Source organism: Pipistrellus hanaki (assembly GCF_964339955.1).
Source record: "Pipistrellus hanaki genome assembly, chromosome: X".
NCBI classification, from domain to species: domain Eukaryota; kingdom Metazoa; phylum Chordata; class Mammalia; order Chiroptera; family Vespertilionidae; genus Pipistrellus; species Pipistrellus hanaki.
In genome coordinates this window covers 86,426,291-86,450,958 of record NC_140524.1, presented here as the reverse complement: position 1 = coordinate 86,450,958, position 24,668 = coordinate 86,426,291, and the positions used below count along the sequence as shown (strand labels likewise).

Here is a 24,668-nt window from a genome sequence, read left to right as displayed (position 1 = left end):
TCCGGTCAAGGGCATGTACCTTGGTTGCAGGCACATCTCCAGTGGGGGGTGTGCAAGAGGCAGCTGATCGATGATTCTCTCTCATCGATGTTTCTAACTCTCTGTCCCTCTCAATTCCTCTCTGTGTAAAATCAATAAAATATAAAATAAAATAAAATAAAAAGAAATCTATAAAGCAAAATGGTATTCAGAATAGGTCATAGTGAACACAAAATTAATAATTGTATCCAAACTATGAATAATAGTCTACCAATTGAAATGAAAGCTGTAAATATGTTAAAATATTTTTTGAAAGATAGAATGAGCGAACTATAAAATGTTTGTTATGAAGGTGTTATTGAAAACTTCCACAAGGAATGCAGCCCTGACAATGCCTTGATTTAAGCCCAGTGATAATTTTGGACTTCTGACCACCATTACTGTAAGATAATGTTTGTGTTGTTTTATTTTTATTTTTTGTGTGTGTTGTTTTAAGTCATTAATTTTGTGTTAACTGGTTACAGTATCAGTAACAATTCATTCATTCAGCTCTGATTATATCATACCAAACCCTCTCATGCCTCTGCCTAGAACACATCTCCCATCTATCTGCCTAGATCCAATCTTGTTCTTCAAGAGTAATTAGGCCCACCTGGCCAGTGTGGCTCACGCTGAGCATTCACCAGGAATGGATGTCCCCAGTTCGATTTTGGGTCAGGGCAGATGCCCAAGTTTTGTGCTCAATCCCCAGAGGGGGGCGTGCAAGAGTCAGCTGATCGATAATGTTTCTCTCATCAATACTTCTATCTCTATATTCCTCTCCCTTCCTCTCTCTCTCTCTCTCTCTAAAAATCAATAAAAAGAAATGTTGAAAAAGAAATGTCACAACATCTCTATCCTCCCAATCCAAGATAAAAAAAAAAAAAAGAAAGAAGAAAAAAAGAGTAATTAAACCCATCACTTCTCCTCTTTTCCTTGGAATCTTTGCCTACACCAGGCTCTTCCACTTTCCAGTGTCTCCTAACATGTCTCCTGGTCAGCACTTATCACACTTGGGTTGCAATCACTGATAATTGTATTCCTGTTTGTACCACTTTGCCAATTTCTTGCTTATTGAGTGGCTTTAGTATTAGTTCTCTAGTTATTTACTAGGTCTCTCCAACAATATACACCGAGTGCCAGATTATTATGATGCCTGAACGCATAATAATCTGGTCACTCAGTGTATGTTCTATATAATAGAGGGCTAATATGCAAATTGTCCCCTCGACCAGCAGGCAGGCCAGCCAACCACCCATGTCCCCTCTCCCTGGCCAGGCTGGCCAGACCCAACCCATGCACAAATTCATGCACCGGGCCTCTAATATATATATTAGTTCAGAGATCTTAATAATCTGGCCACTCAGTGTAGTAAGCTTGCAGAGAACAGTGCCTACTCCTATGTATATGTATATGTATATTATATGTATGCACACACAGGTGTGTCTTCTCTACATATGTTTAATGAAAATCCCCCCTAAAAAAATAGAGCATCAAATTAAATGCTCATTGAAAAAAATGAGCCAGTCAACAGGCACACCTTATTTTATCACATTTCACTTTATTGTGCTTCACAGATGTATTTTTTACAAATTGAAGCCAAAACCCTCCACCAGCAAAAATATTATAATTCACTTTATTGTGTTGGTCTGGCATTGAACCTGCAATATCTCTGAGGTATGTCTCTACTTTGTAAAAAATTATTTCTTAGTAAGTAAGCAAAAGGAAAAGTAATCATGATAATATTTTATTATAATGCATTTTATTATACTATTTACTAACTTGCTGTAAGAAATTAAAGCTCACTTATTCAGTCAATTTTCTTCTGAAGGAGGAACTCTCAATAGCACATTTTTCTAGTCAAAATTTTGTTCTTCATATTATTGCATTTCATTTTGGCCATCAGATGCAGTACCCCATACAATCAAAACTTATTTATTCATTTGACATGTATTGATTGGGTATCTACTATGAGCAAGTGATTTTTGGGACATGGAGAAACAAATGAATAAATCAAGGCTTATATTCTAGAGGGGGGAAGATATGCAAATAAATATTATCAAGTAAAACATGATAAAGAAAAAAAAATGAAGAAACAGAATGGTAGAGATTGAGTTCTTTGCCCTTGGAGTAGAAAACCAGTCTTTAATGAGGCAAACATAGTGGTCAACACAAGAGGAGGTGGTAGTGGTTAAGAACCAGGATTTTCAAGTTAAATGGAACAAGATTTAAATCCAGTTCCACCAGTTCCACCCCTCATTGTGTGCCTCTGGGCAAACTCCTTAACTTACCTGAGCCAAACTGGCTCTTCTGTTAAAAAAAAAAATGGGCACTTTCTCTCATAAGGTTCTTCTGAGAATTATATAAGATAATCCATACAAAATGCTTTATCTGGTGCCAGACACATAGCAAGTAATTAATACATAGCAGCCATTATTATGATATATTTTAAACAGTGATTAACATTTCTGAATAATTACTTAACCAGATTTCCTTATACAATATCATACGTTGTTTTTTTTTAAAAAAATCATTCACTCTACAGATACAAATACTTAGAAATGAGGATGCTGTTCTGCTCCACAGATCCCTCCTTCTGGGTGAGGAACTGGGTGACAGCAGCTGTCAAAATTCGTCTGCTGAAGACTCACACGTGATTCCCACTTTGGGAATTTTGCCCTCCACTAAATTGCCTCAGCTAAGGTTATGTCTTTTTTCTGTCAAGCTGAAGAACCAAAAGCCTTGGGTCTATTTTGAAGGTCCACCCAATACAAGACCCTCTGAGGTGGCCTGAGGCCTCCATGGAAACCTCTTCTGCTTTCCTTACTCCATCACAGAGGTTCCCAACACTCCCCAATAAACATGCTCGCCAGTCTCCATCCCAGAGTTAGCTTTCCCCAGAGAAGCTGGATTAAGCAAAGCAAGCATTATATAGGCAAGGCACTGCTGTGGTGCTGTTTTGGCAAACTTCTTCTGTAAAAAGACCATAGTGTTTTAGGTTTTTGGTGGGCCATCTCTTCTCTGTCACATGTATTCAGCTCTGCCATTCCAGGATGAAAGCAGCCATAGACAATACATAACTGAATGGGTGTGGCTGTATTCTAATACAGCCTTTTTTATGGGCACTGAATTTGAATATCACAATTTATTTATGTCACAAAATATTACTGTGATTGGCTTTCCCATTTTTTTTAAATGGCTTAAAAAATTCTTGGCTCCTGGGAGCTTAAAATTGATGTAACTAGATTTACTGTGGTGATAACTTTGTAATATATACAAATCTTAAATCATGTTATATACCTAAAGCTAATATACTGTTATATGTTAATTATATCCCCCAGTAAAAAACAGGTGGCAGGCTAGAGTTGGTTGATTTTGCCAATAGTTTGCCAATCCCTGAACTAGGGGAAGGAGGTAAAGCAGGGCAGCACTCACAAAGCCACCATTCTGGTGCATGGATTTACAGAATTTGATATCTTCGGACCCTAGACCTTGCAACCTTGTCTTTGGGATACAGAAGACCCCTTCCTGGCTCCAGAAGAGTCAAGAGAGCATGAAGAAAAGGAAGAGCCCTAGCCGGCTTGGCTCAGTGGATAGAGCATCAGCCTGTGGACTGAAGAGTCACAGGTTTGATTCCAGCCAAGGGCACATGACTGAGTTGCCAGCTCAATCACCAGTGTGGGGTGTGCAGGAGGCAGCCAATCAATGATTCTCTCTCGTCATTGATGTTTCTATCTTTCTCTCCTCCCCTCCTCTCTGAAATCAATAATGGAATATTTAAAAAAAAGAATATGAGAAAAATAAGATTACTAACTTTACATCACCAAGAAAATCATATATAGCAAAATCAAAATAGTTTAATATTCACTCTGTGGTATTTTCCATTTAGGACATTTCATCTCCACTAGAAAACAGAATTAGGAGATTTGAGTGGCTCTTGTGTGGCTATATCTAAGTAACCATTCCATTTGATAATAAAAACACAATTGCAACTTGCTACTGTTTTCATGTTTATAGAGAACATAATTTTAAGTGATTTCCTGATACAGAATAGAAAAGAGAGAAAAACGTATTTTGAAATTGAACCTATCTCTCTACCCAAATATAGCAGCCTTCTTCAGTTTATTTCCCTCAAGAAAAAGCAACTTGAGGGACTTTATGAATAACAAACATTTTAACTCTTTACCCTGAAGTCTTTGGCCTTTTACTTTTGCCATGATGTGTGTTCTTTTTAGTTTGTCTTCTTTTTCAATTTCTATACTCCTTGAAATGAATCTTACCTTTGTTTTTTTGATCATTTTTATTTTTTTGCTTTGTTGCTATACAACCCTGGCTTTGAAAGCACTCTTTATAGCTCCTCTTCCCACATTCCTTCATCATGTGTAATATTATGAGATTTCCTCTTAATTCACACCTGACCTCCAGCCAATGTTTACTTCTCTAGCTCTTGACTCCTTCACAACCCCCTCCTCCGCATTCTCAGAATAAATGAATGAAGTGTTGTTTTAGCTGTGAGAGTTGATAAAGGGGAATGGAAACATCCTCCCCATTATGGATTCACATTGCTATACTGTGAAATATGGAGACTAGGAGTACTGATCTCAGTGGACACCAACTGCAATAGGCGGTTAATGACTATATCCCTGGCTTTTGAGGTCTCCAGATTCTTCTCTCTCGACACTTGGAGGCTAATTTGGTCCACACTTGTCATGATGAGTTCGGATGCCAGAATCTGGGTAGGGGAACTGTCATGAAACACGGTGTCCATAATATACTGTTTATATAACTCCACCACCTTCTGTTCCAGATACTCGTTCAGCACAGCATTAGAAATAGGCTTCTGCATTTGCAGGCTGTTTTTCTCCTTGATGCTGGTTATTCTCCAGTAGGATGAATAGCGCTGGATAGGTTTTTGGGGCAAGTCACTGGGCTGAGTAGAAATGGAATCCTCCATCGGCAAAGGAATCTCAGATGATTTCAGCAAAGGGCCGGATTCAAAACTACTCTCGCAGAGAAAATCTCTGGTCACCGAACTAATGGCCATCACTTGGCCCCCTGCAATATGTAAGTCATTGTAATTCTTGCAAATACTTTTGCAGGAAGGTGGAACCAAGTAGGTCTCTCTGCTGGGGTGTCTACAGATTTCAACTGCAGCCAAGTTGGGGCTTTCAAACAAGGGGTTGGGATTTGTCTGTAGCACTGCGATTCTCTGGTTTCTACTGTGTTGGCTCTCTCTTGAATGCACTGAAGAAATGAACTTGCCAGAGGATTTGCAGCTCAGGTAGAGACTTCCGACTTGGGATTCATCCACAGAGGAATAGCAAAGAGCAGCAGAGTTAGTCTCTTCTACCTCTTCCTCAGCCACGTTCTCATTATAAGATGCACAATTCCAGGGGGTGTCATTCCGGTAGGCAAGTCCACTGATGTACCCTTCCGACAGCATTCTGGAAAGAGAGTTCATGAGTAACAATGAGGAAAATGAAGACTGGATTTTTTTTTTTAGTTGACAGTTGATGTACCAAAAAAGTAAAGGAAATAGTCATTTCATTCATTCACCAAGCCATTACTAATTTTGTGCCTGCTTTGTACCAAGACTATGGCGTGTGCTGGAGATAGAAAGATAAATAGGACACAGTTCCATCCTTCAAGAAATTTCCACTATGGGCTTGCCCCGCTTGGCTCAGTGGTTGAGAGTCGACCTATGAATCAGGAGGTCATGGTTTGATCCCTGGTCAGGGCACATGCCCAGGTTGGGGGCTCCATCCCTAGTGTGGAGTGTGCATGAGGCAGCCAATCAATGGTTCTCTCTCATCATTGATGTTTTATCTCTATCTCTCCTTCTCCCTTCCTCTTCAAAATTAATAAAACTATATATAAAATATGTATGGGAAAAGATAAACTAGATGCAAACAATTCCAATATTATATCACAGATGGTTCAGATCATGATAGGCACAAAGAAAGCGAAGAAGAGGAGCTCCTAACACCACCTATGGATAAGGGAAAGGAGTTACGAATATGTCACAGAGAAGATGACATTTCATCCAAATTGTGAAGACTAAGTAAGAGTTCCAGCCATAGGCACAGAGTTATAAGAGAATATGGTGTTGTGGCCTATTCACCATATACCAAGATGCTGAGCATAAGCGGAAGGGTCTGGGAAAATAGGCCGGAATTAGGTCGTGAAGGGCATTAGGAGTCAAGCAAAGGCATTTGCATCCTGCCCCAGAGGAAATGGAGAGTGATTGAGAAGCTGCAAATTGAGAAAACAACATACCCAGTGGGTTATGAGAAAAACAATGAGACCGGTTTTACTGAAAATAGAGCAATATTTTACCCATCTTTGGATTTTATCCCTCAAATGTAGCACAGTTGTTTGCACTTAGGAGAGACTGAAAAGATATTTGTTCGTTTGAATTAAATACCTGACAACAATGCATGGTATGAAATTAATTCACTATCAACCCATCATGAGGGACCAAAAAGCCTCACCAACCTTTGCAGCCCAGCGTACTTCTCACAATAAGTCCTAGAAATGTCTCTGCACTCAACTGAGGTGTTTACCTCTACCCTAGTTACCAAAAAGATTTCCTGACCATGGGCTTTCGCTACAACTGCCTCCCCTCCCCACCCCCAGCAGTTGTCAGCTGAGTCTGGAGTGGCTAGAATAGGCTAGAAAGCAGCAGCTGCATTTTCTAAAAAAAGGAACGCACTGACATTCTTGGCGCTGGGCGCTAGACAACAAGGAAAACTGATCCTCTTTGTCCTTGAAAGCTGGGCTTCCGAAACAGACCTGTCAACATGAACCTGCATTGAAAAGTCAAATTAGGAAAGGATTATTTTAACCATACATAAAGGTCCTTTTTTAGAATATTGGTGCCTCTTTTATATTCATGCAGTTATTTCCCAAGTAAATGTTTAATTGTATAAAATAAATATTACAGATATCTGTAATAATAAAAGTGTAATATGTTAATTAGACCAGACATCCTTCTGGACGTCCTTCTGTCCTTCTGGACAAAGCTGGAGCTGCAAGGGAAGGCTGGGTCCTGGGTGCCAGAGGGAAGCCGGTGCCAGCAGCCAGGAGAAGGAAGGCCTACTCTTGCACGAATTTCATGCATCAGGCCTCTAGTAATGAACATAATTGTTTTAATCGTATAAGAGTAATATTTTCAATGTTTATTTTCTCTTTTTGGAACTATTCCAAGACATATTCAACAAATGTATCAATTATTTAAATGTTTATATTCCAGGTATAGTCGTGTACCATAATGATACAAAATTAAAGGTCTACAACAAATCCATAAAGTAGTGCTGGTAGGCTGGACACAGTTATAAGGATAAAGAAAATGTTTTTCTTTCCTAAAAAATTGTTCTAAGTGTGTTTCTGCCCTTGACAAACTGAACATCCAGGTGAAAAGGCAAATCTTTATATACTAGTACACGAGAAGATAATTAACAGAGCAAAAAGGTTTACAAAAAAAGGCTTTATTGTGAGGCAGTTATTTCCCAACCCTCCCCCCAGTACCTCCTCCCCCTCCCCACCCCCCCCACCCCCTGGCCAAGGCTGCAGCTAAGGCCTTCCCCTTTCAAGGCCTCAGAACATCATTGTAGAAAACCAGAGCAGAAGTCCAACTTTCAGCTTTTGAGTTTCTAAACTGGCCTCAGAAACTCTCAGAAGAAACCATCGTTTTTGAAGAAATGGCTTTTGAGAAACCATAACCTGAGCTTTGATATAACATATATATTTTAAAATTGATTTCAGAGAGGAAGGGAGAGGGAGAGAGAGATAGAAACATCAATGATAAGAGAGAATCATTGATCGGCTGCCTCCTGCACAGGCGCCAAGTGGGGTAGAGAAATTACCATGGACGTCAGTGTGACTACATGATGACAACCAGAGATACCCCCCACTCCCATGTCCCCAACTGACCCTATGGCTCTATGTAAGCAAGCTGGAACTTAGAGGCAAACCCAAGGAGGACGAAGCCCTGAAGTGACTGAGGACATCCTGATTGACAGTCATTACTCGGAGAATGTAAGCTGAGCTCAAAAACGAGATCAAATTGAGGTAGAAAAAAGCAATGATTTTCAGGAAAAATAGCTGGTTAGGCATATGCATGTATTTCCCACACCCTGAACTTCATTAGAACACCAGTAAGTGATTTTTTAAAGATACAATCCACAAAAAGAGGGAGAAGAGGAGAAGAGACTAAAGCAATTACATTTTAGAACTAGAAAGCAGGAGGCCAAAGGTTAATGACTTAGGAGACCTAAAAAGGCTGAATCTTACAAGACCCATGGGAAAACCTAAGTGCCAATCTGATTTAAATTTTCCTAAATATCTAAGGATTGGTAGCACCCTATACCCTTTGGAAGTAAGGTAAAGCGAGTGTATCTAAAATAAGAAAGATTCACTTAAAGTCTATTGAAAAGGCAGTCAGAAACCCAGATCCTCTCTCTCATTCCAGGTAGCCAGGTGACTATCTCCCATCTCCATTCCCAAGGGAAAACTTGGAACTTATTCTCTGAAAACTTAAGGTTTCTGAGCTATGAGATGCCAGCTGAGGGTTGACTACTGAATCAATAATAGATTAAATAAACATACGCATTTAGATGCTGAAATCCATGATCTCTCTCTCCCTTTTGCTCTCAGAATACCTTCCAGGCAGGATATTGTGAAGACTGTTCTGGGGAATCAGACTCGCCTGAGACCAATTGACATCAGAGGTTCCCCCAACTAAATGGGGCACCCAGATCACCCTTCATTCAAGTTTATAATCAATAGACCCCATTTAGCTTTTTGGCTCCGTAATCCTTAACATTCTCAAGGCAATAAGGATAACATTGCAATCTTGAATTGTGACTGGGATGCTAATGGAAAACATCCTGAAGTTCTTGAAAATTAAAAATGTTATACAATTTTAAAACTCAATAGAATGGCTAGAAGGTAAAGTTGAGGCAAACTCTCATTTTGAAAGTAGAGCAAAACTATAAGATGGAAAATATTATAGTAGAGAAAGGTTAAAATTAGAAAACCAGTCCAGGAAATCTATTATCTGAAGAGTAGAAATTTCTAGTTCAGAAAGAGGACAGAGTAAACAGAAGAGAAATTCAAATAATTCAACAATATTTCCCAGAACTGTAGGACATGAGTTCACAAAATACTAGGTAAAAATAGACCACACTGCTTATTATTATTGTGAATGATATAGAATGCCTGAATCAAAGTGAAAATACTATACATTTCTAGAGATTTAAAAAATGAGGGGGGGGAAATCCAAGAACCAGAATCTTCAGACTTCTCAACAACAACATGAGAAGCAGGATGATCATGCAACAATATCTAAAAAATTATTGAACAGCCGAAACCGGTTTGGCTCATTGGTAGAGCGTCAGTCTGTGGACTGAAAGGTCCCAGGTTCGATTCTGGTCAAGGGCATGTACCTTGGTTGCGGGCACATCCCTGATAGGGGGTGTGCAGGAGGCAGCTGGTTGATGTTTCTCTCTCATTGACGTTTCTAGCTCTCTATCTCTCTCCCTTCCTCTCTGTAAAAAATCAATAAAAATATTTTTTAAAATAATAATTTAAAAAATAAAAATTATTGAACAACCCTGACCTGTTTGGCTCAGTGGATAGAGTGTTGGCCTGCGGACTGAAGGGTCTGTGTTCGATTCTAGTCAAGGCCATGTACCTTTGTTTTGGGCACATCCCCAGTAGGGGGTGTGCAGGAGGCAGCTGATTGATGTTTCTCTCTCATCAATGTTTCTAACTCTCTATTCCTCCTCTCCCTTCCTCTCTGTAAAAAAAAAAAATCAATAAATTTTTTTTTTAATTCTTGAACAAAAGTTATTTCAAACTAGAATTGAATGACCAATTTATCAATTAAGTATGGATAGTATAAAACTATTTTAAAGTCAGCATCTCAAAAAAATAAATAGATAAAGCTGAAACCGGTTTGGCTCAGTGGATAGAGTGTCGGCCTGCGGACTGAAGGGTCCCAGGTTTGATTCCGGTCAAGGGCATGTACCTTGGTTTTGGGCGCATCCCCAGTGGGGGGTGTACAGGAGGCAGCTGATCGGTGATTCTGTCATCGATGTTTGATGTTTCTAACTCTCTATTCCTCTCTCTTCCCCTCTGTAAAAAATCAATAAAATATATTTTTAAAAATAAAAAGTAAATAGATAAAGTCAACGTCTCAAATAGTTTGTCTCCTGGCAACTTTCTCAGAAAGTGAATGGAAGGTGTGCTCCTCTGAAAGGAGTAAGTAAATGAATAAAATGGAGACAAGGGGTTACATGAAAACAGGAGCGAAACGAAGGGGCCCTCAGACTAGGAGAGCCTGGTCCCCTCTTCCAAACCCTGCACTGGAAAGGGCCCCACTCCAGCCCTCCCGTGGTTGTGCCCCTGCTCAAATCACCCAGACCCAATCTCAGAGTTTGCACTGGCTTCTCTCCAAACCCATCATGACCAGAGACAACTTAGGGTCTGGACATGTACCCATGCCCAGGCCCAGTAGTAATGAAGGGGCCGCTTCTTGTTGGGGCTGTGGATTGAAATTGGATATGTGGGCTCAGTATGAGGTGTGGCTAGGACTAGGAAGAGAAGATGAAAAGGCTTCGGCTGAGATATGCAAATCAAAACGATAATGTGGTACCATCTCACACCGGCCAGGCCAGAATAGCTATCATCAACATATCAACAAACGACAAGTGTTGGCGAGGATGTGGAGAAAAAGGAACCCTCATGCACTGATGGTGGGAATGCAGACTGGTGTAGCTAGCCACTGTGGAGAACAGTATGGAGTTTCCTCAAAAAAACTGAAAATGAAACTCCCATTTGACCCAGTAATCCCACTTCTAGGAATATATCCTAAGAAACTGGAAACACCAATCAGAAAGGATATATGCACCCCTATGTTCATAGCAGCACAATCTACAATACAATAGCTAAGATTTGGAAACAGCCTAAGTGCCTGTCAGCAGATGACTGGATCAGAAAACTATGGTACATTTATACAATGGAATACTATGCTGCCATAAAAATGAAGGAATTCTTACCATTTGCAGCAACCTGGATGGAATTAGAGAACATCATGCTGAGTGAAATAAGCCAGTCAATGAAAGAAAAATACCACATGATCTCACTCATTTATGGATAATAAAGAAAATTATAAACTGTTGAACAAAAAGATACAGAGACAGTAAAGCATCAAACAGAATGTCAAATTACAGCGGGAAGGTTAGGGAGAGGTGGGGGAGATAAGAGATCAACCGAAGGACTTGTATGCATACATATAAGCATAACCAATGGAAACAAAACTCTGGGGGTTGAGGGCATGTATGGCAGGGGGGTGTGGGGGGTAATGGTAAGATATGTACACATATAATATCTTAATAAAAAATAAATAAAAGGTTTTTTGAGTTTTTTTTTAAAAGGCTGGGACTGAGGCGCCCCATTTTTTGTCCTAGGCCCAGGAAGTGTCAGAGAAAGCCCTACCTTTACTGAAAGTAAAGGACATTCCAGGATGAAAGCTGTATAATAGGTTCAAAAGGCAACCTGACTGCCCAGCCAGAGTGGCTCAGTGGTTGAGCATCAACCTATGAACCAGGTGGACATAGTTTGATTCCCAGTCAGGGCAAATGCCGGAGTTTTGGGCTCGATCGCCAGTAAAGGGAGTACAGGAAGCAGCTGATTGATGCTGTTTCACTACATGGCTGAGTTGTAAATAGCTTTGTATAGTCATAACAATATATAAGTCACTGAAAATTGATCCAATCAAATTTAAAGCATAACCACAGGATTCTAATAAAATTGGGGAATGAAGATAGTTTTAGCACTGATAGTAATGTAATATCAATAAAAATTGTCTTGGGCATTTTCCTATATGTCCAGACTGAGTAGCCAGTGAAAGGAGCAGGACAAGGAGGTATATATTTGGTGAAAGCCCGGGCAAGAAAAATAACTAAATCCTTACTTTCATGGTGGCAAGTCAATAAATAATGCCCCATACTGAAAAATCCAAAAGTTGCAACACATACATGCTATTTAAAGAAATGGCAGTAAGCCCTAACCGGTTTGGCTCAGTGGATTGAGTGTCAGCCCGTGGACTAAAGGGTCCCAGGTTCAATTCTGGTCAAGGGCATGTACTTTGGTTGCGGGCATATCCCCAGTGGGTGTGTGTGTGTGTGTGTGTGTGTGTGTGTGCAGAAGACAGCTGATTGATGTTTCTAACTCTCTATCCCTCTTCCTTCCTCTTTGTAAAAAAATCAATAAAAATTTAAAAAAAAGAAATAGCAATAAAATCAAGTAATTAGTCAAAGGAGATTAAAATAGTTGCTTCTTCTGCCAAAACCGGTTTGGCTCAGTGGGTAGAGCGTCGGCCTGCGGACTGAAAGGTCTCAGGTTCGATTCCGGTCAAGGGCATGTACATTGGTTGTGGGCACATGTCCGGTATGGGGTGTGCAGGAGGCAGCTGGTCGATGTTTCTCTCTCATTGATGTTTCTAACTCTCTATCCCTCTCCCTTCCTCTCTGTAAAAAAAATCAATAAAGTACATTTAAAAAAAAAGAAATTATACAAAAATAATAAAAAATAAAATAAAATAGTTGCTTCTGGAAAGCGGGTGTCGGGTTTTTTTCATTGCAAACATCTTAAAATTATTTGACCCAAATTGTGTATGTGTATAACTTTAATTAATGTTTTAATTAAAATAAGAATTAAAAAGAAAATATTTTTTAAGTCACTAAGAGGGGGAAAGAAAGGAGCATTTCCTGCATAGCTGAGTTTGTGATTGAAGATAGAGCATATTCTAAAGGCAACGAAGAGAAAGAGAGATCACTGTGTAAACGATAAACTTTTATTTGGCCCTAAAGTAAAAGAGGAATTTGAACAGGCAGTGAGAAAGGGGGAAAAAGTCTTGGAGAGAGAGAAGGTCAAAAAAAGTAAAGAGGCCTGTGTTGTCATTCTCATGTGGTCAGTAACAGACACCAGTCTGGGTGGGATGCAACTGTTATTTCACCGTCAAGGTTACCTAAGAGCCTTTACCGAAATGTTACAATTTCCATAATCACTTTTTTTTTAAATTTTTGTTGTTGCTGTTAATCTTTACCTAAGGATAGTTTCCCATTGATTCTTAGGGAGAGTGGAAGAGAAAAGGGAAAGACAGAGAAACATTGATGTGAGAGAAACACATTGGTTGGTTGCCTCCTGCACATGCCCTGACCAGGGCCCGGGCCAGGGAGGAGTCTCCAACCACAGTACATGCCCTTGACCAGCATTGAATCCAGGACCCTTTGGTCCACAGGCTTATGCTCTCTAGCCACTAAACCAAACTGGCTAGGGCTGCAGAATCACTCTTTATCATCCCTGTTCCCCTTCAGACACACCCCAAATCTCCCACTATTTATCCTATGTCTTTTCATAATAAATAATCAACCCAAATGAATTCTTACATTTTATGTGGATACTGTTTATGAGTACTCCAGTAACCTCTACTCTTTCACAACAATGAAGAAAGAGGATCTAGGATTTTGTTTTGAGTAATGGGCCCTTTGCCCTATTTGCCATTGACTGAGAACTTGGATGGTACTTTTATTCTAATGGAATAAAAACCAAGTATGGTGCTCAAGGCAGGTCCAATAAATGGAAAGGCAGGCAGTGTGTCCTAATGTCTAGGGATTGATAACCTGAAGGCTAAAGGACAAGATTCCTATGAGGGTGGAGGAGGAGATAAGGTCAGAGAGGTAAACTGGGTCATGCAAGGCTGAGGTCATTCCATTTACCTTGCAGACAATACAAAGCTTTGGCAGTTTGCTGAGCTGATTCATAGCATGATGAAATTGATCAGTAAAGTACAAGATGAATTTCAGCAAAGTAAGATTGGCGCTAAGGACCCAAGTTAGGCAAGGGGTTGGTTGGTTGGTTGCAGCCTCCAGCGTGATTGAAACAGGATCTAGGAGGGGAGGTAGCAAAACAGGAAGAGAAGGAATGAACTTGAGAGACTAAGAATATTGGACATCAAACTGAATGAGAAAACCCATGCCAGTTTGGCTCAGTGGATAGAGCGTTTACCTGCAGGCCAAAGGATCCCAGGTTCAATTCCAGTCATTGGCACTTACCCCGGTTGCAGGCTCCTCCCCAGCCTGGGCTCTGGTAGGGGCTTGTGCAGGAAGCAACCAATTGATGTGTTCCTCTCACATCGATGTTTCTGTCTTTCCCTCTCTCTTCCATTCTCCCTAATGGAGTGAGGATTAACAAAACAAAATAAAAAAAGTGAATGAGAGAATGGAGTGAGCCAAAAGTAATTTTGAGTCTGGGCATGATGGCAAATGGCACCAGCATTAGCCAAAATGGGGAGATCTAGAAAGCGAGCTGTTGGGTTTAGTTTAGTTTCTTTAAGGGTCTTACGCGTTGGACATTTTTAGGCAGGGAGCTCCTTAGAGAGGTTAGTTAAAGTCAACAGTAAAATCAGCTCAAATGTGGGCAGTAGGACTTCATCTTGGGGGCTTGTGGAGCCTGTGTTTGGAATAATTGCTGTGAGGAGCCTGCCTTGAACAGTTCAAGGAGGAAATGTGTGACAGCAAGAGCTGCGGTATCACGTAGCTTTGTAAAAACTACAAGAGCTTCAAATGTATTAAACAAGTAACGTTTTAAAAATTCACATTCACGGGTAAAATTTAGTTATGTAGTGAGACTCACAAAGGCAAAAGAAAATTATTGAACTAGTAGTCAAGGGACCAGAATTCTAGTTCTAACCTTGTGACTAGCTGTGGTTTTAGTCTAGTTAGGGACAAGTTTATAAAATACTGTAGCTAACATTAGTACTAGCTACAATCCTGATATTATCACAAGTGGTGGTTGTTTTTTTTTTTTTGTTTGTTTGTTTTTTTGTATGTGTGTGTGTGTGTTTATTTCAGAGAGAGGAAAGGAAGAGGAGAGAGGGATAGAAATAACCAATGACGAGAGAAAAGCATAGATTGGCTGCCTCCTGTCCACCCCCTAATGGGGATCAAGCCTGAAAGCCAGGCATGTGCCCTAACCAGGAGTCAAACTGTGACCTTCTGGTTCATGGGTCGATGCTCAACCACTGAGCAATACCAGCTGTGCCTAACTAATTTTTATGTAATAAACCAATGGATCCCCATGAAGATTGTAAGATGTAGGTACTATTATTATATCCATTTTATAGATGTCAAAATTAAGTAATGTATCCACAGTCACCAGGCATTCAAACACTGGTAGTCAGAAAATAGAGCCCACACTCACTTGTTGCTTAACCGCTCAGAGACTCAAGTTCTCATCTATAAATTAAATGCTCACCTGTGGTATTAAAATATATAGATTCCCCTCAAACTTTAATATTGCAGGGGTTTATGGCTGTATCAGGAGAATAGAAAGAGGGTTAGGTGAGCATTACTCAGAATCGAAATTCATTTCTGAAAAGTTAGCAGCAGAGGGCAGCAGATACTAGTATGTTCTAAAGCAGTTTTTCCCAAAGATTGTTCTAAAGCTGTGCGAAGAATATTGAATGAAACTCATAAACAAAAATTATACAGATGTTAACTAATTTGATTTTCATTAAAACTCTTTCATGTACCTTTAGAATGAAAAGTGTTGTACATCATGACATTCTAAAATCTAAAGATAGAAAAATAAAGTTATTTGGTTTTATTTTTATTAATTGTTGGCATTTTTCTTAGTACATTTCAGTGATTATCTGTGAAATTCTTGTAATATCAATCAGTCTTTTCAAAGGTATTACAAAATTTATATTTCAAGCAAATGTTAACATTATTAGACTTCATTTCATCTGAGACACCAAAACTTGACTCAATGGATTACTTCAATTGTTCAAAGATATTTTATCACTTGACTTTTTGTTTCTCATCATAGAGAAGCTATATATGTATATTTTGAATATATATAAAATGTCTAAATATATTTAGAATTCTCCATGACTGGTTAAATGTAAAGGAAAAGAAACCCAAGGACATTTGCAGATGAAATGTTCTAGGCAAATTTAGCCTACATTAATCATTACCAGACAGGGGAATACCAAAATTAACCTGATGTGCAAATTCAAAACTTAGAAATATGTGCTAAAGTACAGTACTTTGTTAAACCATTTACTTGGTTTCAGAAGAAACTGCAATATAAATTCTTCCTTCTACACTAGCATTTACATAGTTTCTCAGAAAACTATTGTTATAACTTCTGCACATAAACACACTTTTAATTTACACCCAAACAATGCAAGCATGGGTTTCAAGAGAAAATATAAAGAGGAAAGACCTTTACAAGAGAGAACCTTTGGAAAAACCTAAGTTAGAGATCAGCAACCTTTTTAAGTAAAGGGCCAAGTATTTGATATTTTAGGTCTCTGTTATAACTATTCTGCTATCATAGCAGGAAAGCCACCATAGGTGATACGAATGGGTATGGCTGTGTTCCAATAAAGACTTATTTACAAAAAAGCAGAGGGCCAATTTGGCCCATAGGCTATGACTTCCCTATGCTAAACCTAAGTCAAAAAGGAGATGCAGCCTGGCCAGTGTGGCTCAGTGGTTGAGTGTCGACCTAGGAACCAAGATATCCCAGTTTGGTTCCTGGTCAGGGGACATGCCCGGGTTGTGAGCTCGATAGCCAGTAGGGGGCATGCAGGAGGCAGCTGATTGATGATTCTCTCTGATTATTGATGTTTTGATCTCTCTCTTCTTCTCCTTTCCTCTCTGAAATATATATATATATATATATATATACACACACACACACACACACACACACACACACACACATACACACCGTATTTTTCGGACCATAAGACGCACCAGTTTTTAGAGAAGGGAAATAAAGAAAAAAAGATTCTGAAACAAATAGTGTCCTAAAATATTTTATGTGCATTAAAACCCAACATCACAGTCATAAACACATGTAATCAACCCTGTAAAGTAAACAGCAGCATTTAGAACCATTTTAGAGCCGGGCAAGCACACAGAGACCACACAGAGCCGGGCAAGTAAAAAAACTTTTTTTTTACAGTATATGTGTAGGCTATATTTGGACCATAAGATGCAGGGACTTTTTCCCCCCACTTCTGGGGGGAAAAAAGTGCGTCTTATGGTCCGAAAAATACGGGGTGTGTGTGTGTGTGTGTGTGTGTGTGTGTGTGTGTGTTAAATATATATATATAAATATATATATATTTTTTTTTATTTTTTTTTTAAAAACAGATGCAATAAGTTGGATAGGGCATAATAACAAAAGCAATTGAGTCAGGTGCTTTCCACACATTATCCCTAATATTTCAACAATTCTTCATGTTAGATATACAGGGTTGGGCAAAAGTAGGGTTATAGTTCTTCAACTAGAAAGTAATACAATAATTAATAAATGATAATCCTATGTAATAAAAGAATAATATGCAAATTGAGCATACCTCTGCTACACCCACCAGCCATGCCCACCAGCCAATCAAGAGTGAATATGCAAATGAACCCAACCAAGATGGCTGTGGCCACAGAGAGCAGGAGGGAGGCTTGGGTTTCCCCAGCAATGGAGGAAGCCAAGCTTTCTGCCTGTCTTTGCCGGCCTAGGCTTCCACTCAATGCTACAAAGTTTTAATAATAGAAAATAAATAAATCTCAACAAAAATAGTGGCAACCACAAAGCTGAAGAGGGCAGGAGGCTAAGGTTTCACCTGGCAACAGAGGAAGTCAAGCTTTTGCAGCCCTGGCCAGTCTAGGCCTCCACTCAAGGCTACAAAGTTTCAATTATAGAAGATAAATAAATCCCAACAGAAATGGATGCTGCCACTGAGCAAACAGAAGGCTTGACTCTGCTCCAGGCTGAAAAGTTTCAATTGTAGAAGATAAATAAATCCCAGATACCAGGGCCTCCACTTGGGTCACCAGGGGGTGTGGCCGGCCTGCAAACCATCACAGGCCCCTCGCCCAGGCCACCCCATGCCCCAAAGGAACCCCCACACTGATCCAAGGCACCCTTCAAGGCAAACTAGCTGGTCCCCACCCATGCACCAGGCCTCTATCCTATCTAATAAAAGAGTACTATGCAGATTGACCATCACTTCAAGACACAAGATGGCTGGCCCCATGTGGTCAAAGATCTTGCCCTAATGTGAACACAAGATGGCCACCACAAGATGACCAGCAGGGGAGGGCTGTTGGGAGGGACCAGGCCTGCAGGAGAGGGCAGTTAGGGTTGACCTGGCTGGCAGAGGAGGGAAGTTGGAGGTGACCAGGCCTGCAGGGAAGGGAAGTTGGGAGCAAACAGGCTGGCAGGGGAGCAGTTAGGCATCAATCAGTCTGGCAGGGGAGTGGTTAGGGAGTGATCAGGCTGGCAGGCAGAAGCAGTTAGGGGCAATCACGAAGGCAGGCAGGCGAAAAGTTGGGAGCCATCAGTCCTGGATTGTGAGAGGGATTCCAGATTGAAGAGGGTGCAGGCTGGGCTGAGAGAATCCCCTTCCTGTGCACAAATTTCATGCACTGGGCCTCTAGTACAAGAATAAATTCTGTGTTTTGCGTACTCACAACTGTAAACCTACTTTTACCGCACCCTGTATATCATAATCTGGGTTTTCCAAATGAGAAAATTGATATTTGGATATGACAAAGGACCTTCCCAAGGTCACAAAGCAACTAAGTACTAGAGGCAAAGGTCAAGTCCAAGTTTACAAACTCCAAAGCATGTGGTATGATCTTTAAGCATATCATAATACTGCACAGTTGAGAGCAGTAAATATCACAATCATGACAAGCAATTAGTCCTTCCAGGAAAATGGTAGCAACCCTGACTCTATTTAATAACAATAGCACTACTGAATAAAGGAAGGAAGATGCAATGAAATTCAGAAAGAAAAGCTCCAGGAAGACAGCCAATGCCCACCCCATAGAGCTACAGATAGGATCCAATCGTGTAGTAATGCTTATGTCTTTGACAGACACAAATGATTTAACCTCTGATGTGTTTTTTTAATTTTTATTGATTCCAGAGAGGAAGAGAGAGAGAGGAAGATAAAAACACCAATAATGCCGAAACCAGTTTGGCTCAATGGATAGAGCATCGGCTTGGGGACTGAAAGGTCCCGGGTTCGATTCCGGTCAAGGGCATGTACCTTGGTTGCGGGCATATCCCCAGTAGGGGGTGTGCAAGAGGCAGCTGATCGATGACTCTCTCTCATCGATGTTTCTAACTATCTCTCTCCCTTCTTCTCTGTACAAAATCAATAAAATATATTTTAAAAAAAACACACACCAATAATGAGAGAGAATCATTGATCAGCTGCCTTCTGCACACCGCCTACTGGGGATTGAGCCCACAACCCAGGCATGTGCCCAGACTGGGCATCAAACCGTGACATCTGGGTTCCTAGGTCAATACTTAACCACTGAGCCACATCGGCCAAGCTAACCTCTGTTATTTTAATATAGCCATATGAATATTTTCCTTATTCATTTCCACTGCTATAGCCTGGCATCATCTCACCCCTAATGTTACAAGCAGAGTAATTTAATATAACATGTGCCCTGTTTAAATATTAACAGCTTCCAATCATTTCCAGAATAAAGTCCATACAGGTTAGGTCCTCATGATGTATGGTCCTTATCTGCATTCCCAATCTCATTTCTGCCTTTGCCTCACAAGACTCAGAAACTTCTCCCAGTTTCTTCCACACTCCATGCCCATCCCAGGTATTTGTGCATTTTTTCTTCTGTCCTGAGACCCCTGGTTCCTATCTATCCCCTCTCCCACTACCCATATCTTTCAAGTCTCATCTCCTATATCAGCATTTTAGAGCTCCTCACTATTCATGCAGAATCCATGTCCTCCAATTAGAGAGAAATTCTTGGTTCTTCTTTCCCTTACCCCAATATACAGGGGTGAGCAAAAGTAGGTCTACAGTTGTGAATACTCAAAACAGTTTATTCTTATATTATCTATTTATTAATTATCATACTATCAACTTGTAGGTCTTATTATTCTGTATTTTTACTTATGGTTTACCTTTTATTTTATTTTTTTAATATATTTTACTGATTTTTTTACAGAGAGGAAGGGAGAGGGATAGAGAGCTAGAAACATCGATGAGAGAGAAACATCAACCAGCTGCCTCTTGCACACCCCCTACTGGAGATGTGCCCGCAACCAAGGTACATGCCTCCAACCGGAATTGAACCTGGGACCTTTCAGTCCGCAGACCAACCCTCTATCCACTGAGCCAAACCAGTTTCGGCTAGTTTATCTTTTAGATAATGATGGCTGACAACTTAACCAATGAAAGTGGATACTCAATAGTAAACAATACTGGAAGACAGAGAATGCAGAAAAGGTTCGACAAAAATGTGCTCAACGATTTGATACACCTTCGTTAAGAAGACAAACAATTTACAACATATGTGATAAATTTGATGAAACTGGCTCCAAAAAGTGGTCAGCCAGACAGTATTACAACCAGGAAAATGAAATGTTAGTGAGTCAGGCATCCCCCACAAAAGCAAAACAAAACACACAAAAACAAAGAGTTTCTATTGAGTTAGGCATTTCCCATAGATCTTTGAGTCATCTAATGCAATGGTTAGGTTTGGAAATGTGTCAGGCAAGATTGCCTCATGGGTATTAAAACATGATCTGGATTACAGTTTACAATTCTGCGAAGTGGTTGTGAATTCAGAGAAGGCCATGTCATCACTGATAAAATTGCGTGGTCCGACGAAGCACCTTTTAAAACTTTCAGGTGCTGGAAACTGACCCAACTGTGTCTGCTATTCAGGAGAAAATCCCCATGTAATGATAGAACCATTGAGTCAGCCAGGGACTACAGTTTGGGTGGGTGTTTTGTGTAAATGGATACTTGGACCTATTTTCTCCATACAACTATCACGCACAACCTGTATCTCAGCATGCTGAGGGCCAGTGTTTTACCACAATCACAGAGACAGCCTGATATTAATGGCTTCTTCTTTCAACAATACGGAGTTCGTAGAAACAGTGTGTTTCGTAGTGAACAACTACCCAACAGTGAGGGCCAGTGGCATGCCACCGCGATCACCAGACCTCACCCCAGTGGACTTCTTTGGAGAGTTGTCAAAAATAAAGTTTTGCCGAAACCAGTTTGGCTCAGTAGATAGAGCGTAGCCTGCGGACTGAGAGGTCCCAGGTTCGATTCCGGTCAAGGGCACGTATCTTGGTTGCAGGCACATCCCCAGTGGGGGGTGTGCAAGAGGCAGCTGATCGATGTTTCTCTCTCATCAATATTTCCAACTCTCTTTCCCTCTCCCTTCCTCTCTGTAAAAAATCAATACAAAAAATATATTATAAAAAAATAAAAAATAAAGTCTTTTCGCAAAAGCCACATAAGGTGGATGATATGATTCACTGCATAAGTGAAGCATGTCAAAAAATTGATGATAATAAATGTGCCAAAGTGTGCTTGAGTATAGCAATTTGACTACAACAGTGTGTACATAATGAAGGCCAGCAACTTGAGCCCTTACAAGATTGTACCTAAGTGCACTGTGCCACTGTGATATTCTTTTGGGTTAACAAAGCTATCATAATCAGCATAACCTGCATGTCTTTTTTCATAGGAACAACTGTAAACATACTTTTGCCAACCCTTGTATTCATCAGGATTGCGTGAAACTTTAGCAAAATCATCTGCTATTTTAAACAGCAAAATCAGCCGAAACTGGTTTGGCTCAGTGGATAGAGTGTCAGCCTGCAGACTGAAGGGTCCCAGGTTCAATTCCAGGCAAGGGCATGTACCTTGGTTGTGGGCACATCCCCAGTGGTGGGTGTGCAGGAGGCAGCTGATGGATGTTTCTCTCTCATCGATGTTTCTAACTCTCTATCTCTCTCCCTTCCTCTCTGTAAAAAATCAATAAAATATTTTTAAAATAAATAGTGAAATCCATCATCAATCATTGGGACAGTCCTCTGAATGAAGGAGTAACTGGCAAGAGCAAAAGGAAAGCAGGCAGATTGGGGATCGGGAGCAAGTGGGAGAGTCAGAGGCGATACGCAGCAGAACATCCTATCCCTGGAAGAACAATTTACGTGCATGCAAACCAAGTCATCTGATAGGCTGGGTTGAGAAACAGTGCACAAAAGACCACAACCGCACAATAATGGAGGCTGAGGGATGGGGCTGCATCCCACATGACAGGATATAGTTTTATGGAACTGAAGACAGGAAGACAGCATCTGCTGTTCCATAGAAGGTCTTGGGCCTAACTAATTGGGGTGCGATTTGGGTCCCACCTGTCAGCAGGTCTGCTTATATAGATCTATCTTTTAACAGTTACAGAAATCATACATATACAGGCACAGCTTATGTTAGCAAATCATTTCTCATAGTGGACATTGGGATTTTTCTTGCGTTTTCATTATGTGTAACCACTGTGCATGCTTCCATGAATGCTTTCTTAGGCCTGCCCACTTTGGAAAAGCTGAATTATTATATCCTGGCTATTGCAAATTGCCTTTCAAGTAGCTTGGGAAAATTTATTCTCTCACCGGCAATGTTTGAGATTAACTGTTTCCACTGACATTCCTCAACACATTATTATTATTTTTAAATTTCGAATCAGGTAAGCAAATTTATTTTTTTGTCTCAAATTTGAGGGTGAAGCAAACGTTCTTGAAAGGCAATTTGCAATATATATACTGAGTGATCAGATTATTATGCATTTAGAGATCATAATAATCTGCACTCAGTGTGTGTGTATAAACTTTACACACCAAAATTTTGGTAAGGGTTAACAACTAATGAAGGCAAATTTACATTCTATCATGTTTGAGAAGTGCATAGAGGGGCAATATCATATATCTAAGATAATCATTAGGCATGTGATTAAAAATGGTTCAGTAACTTGAAATAACTACTGAAAACATCCCATCAAAATGTTATCAGAATTAGTTCACTATCTTTGTATAATATGAATATTTTACACCAATTTTAAATATAATTTACTCCTTCAAGAAACTTCTCAAGTTCAGAAATGCAAGGTTCTTACACTGACCTTTACAAGCAATGTTCTGAAAATATCCATATGAATATACTGGCCAACCCAGGTCTATATTCAAGACAGATACATGTGCACAAGAAAAAGAATGTTTGACTAGATCTAAAGATAATTCAAACAATTGCTTCTCTTTTTTGCTAAGATCAAGTGTAAAGATAATCCAAACAAAAGCCCACCTGTACAAGCACTGTCTTTAATAGCAACAAATCACCCAGATGGCAATTCAAAAAGCATCATCACTCAACCTGAGAAGGACAAATATCACATGATCTCACTTATTTGTGGAATCTAATGAACAAAATAAATTGACCAACAAAATAAGACCCGAAGCAGGGAGGCATGGAACAGACTAACATACCTTGAACCTGGATGTGGGGTTGGTGGGACGAGAAGAGATAAACCAAAGAACTTATATACTTATATGCATAGCCCATGGACACGGACAATAGGGTAGTGAAGACTTGGTGAGAAGGGGCTGGGAGGAGAGGGTAGGGGGAGAATGAGAGATATCTGTAATACTAACAGTAAAAAATATATTTAAAAAAACAAAAAATAAATAAATAAAATAAAGCCATCATCACTATAGATCACATTCACTTTGAATATGTCCTGCCACAGAGAAAAACACTTATCATAAGCTCACAATGAATAACTAAGAGTCGAATCCAATTGGAATGTATATGATTGTATTCCTCTCTAAAAATTTCATCACCGTAACGATTCAAGAGTTGTGCTCTCTCTGCAAAATTGTTATTCTGTTTAGGTTTTTTTAGCCTGTGAAATTATATATATATATTTTTACTTTTATGAAAGTATAGTTGGCCTTCTTTTAAAAACACATAAGTTAAACCTGTGAAGGAATTAGTGAATGAGGACTGAATAAATTACACAACAAATATTTGATCAGATCAATCAGTTGTGTTTTTTTGTTTTTGTTTTTTTTTTGTGTGTGTTTTTTTGGCGGGGGGATACTTTACCAATGCCTCAAATGTGAACATGAGGTAAGAGAAGAAAGTGTTTGACTTAATTTCTCGTTATTGGATGTTTACTTAAACTCCCACTCACCTCTGATTTGGTAAACTAGAAAAGCATTTCACATTTCCTAAGATTGGATCTGAGTTCTGATATTAAAGAAACTAAGTATGAGAAGAGAAATGAAAGAAAAGGTTAGTAGTTACAGGGCCTGTTGCCTCATTTTCTTACCTTCACTAACCAATCTGCTCCTTTGGTGCTGCAGAAACACGATTGACCATACGAAGATGAATAAGCCAGCCAGTGCTTTATCCAGAAATGTTCGCAAGCCTTTGGTGAGTATTCCTTTCACTGATGAAAACCAAGAAACTAAGCCGCTCATTGCATTTCCACTTTTTTTTATGACTGATCCAATGGAAAAAGAGTCGGTTTTGCTCGTCTGATTTGTTCTAAAGAACAGTGGGAAGTCCCAGAAAGGAGGGGGAGGTGACAACTGACAAACCCAAACCCAGCCACAGAAGGGTGTCTCTTCCTCTTTTTCAAAAAATGAAACCTATCTATGAAACTGTCTCTGGTTAAAATAGTTGATCACTACACATTATATGAGCCCTATCCATGTACATTTACTCTTATAAC

The 24,668-nt window shown here is 39.8% G+C and overlaps 1 protein-coding gene across 1 annotated transcript; it reads right to left on the bottom strand.

The window, feature by feature from the left end:
• Positions 1-1,566: 1,566 nt before the first annotated feature.
• On the bottom strand, positions 1,567-24,483 carry TASL (TLR adaptor interacting with endolysosomal SLC15A4). The gene is made up of 2 exons (XM_084869745.1): positions 24,264-24,483; positions 1,567-5,462 (listed from the first exon to the last, which is right to left on the bottom strand). Exon 2 carries the CDS (start codon positions 5,459-5,461, stop codon positions 4,568-4,570), a length of 894 nt encoding a protein of 297 aa, XP_084725871.1. The 5' UTR covers position 5,462; positions 24,264-24,483; the 3' UTR covers positions 1,567-4,567.
• Between the last annotated feature and the right edge of the window lie 185 nt (positions 24,484-24,668).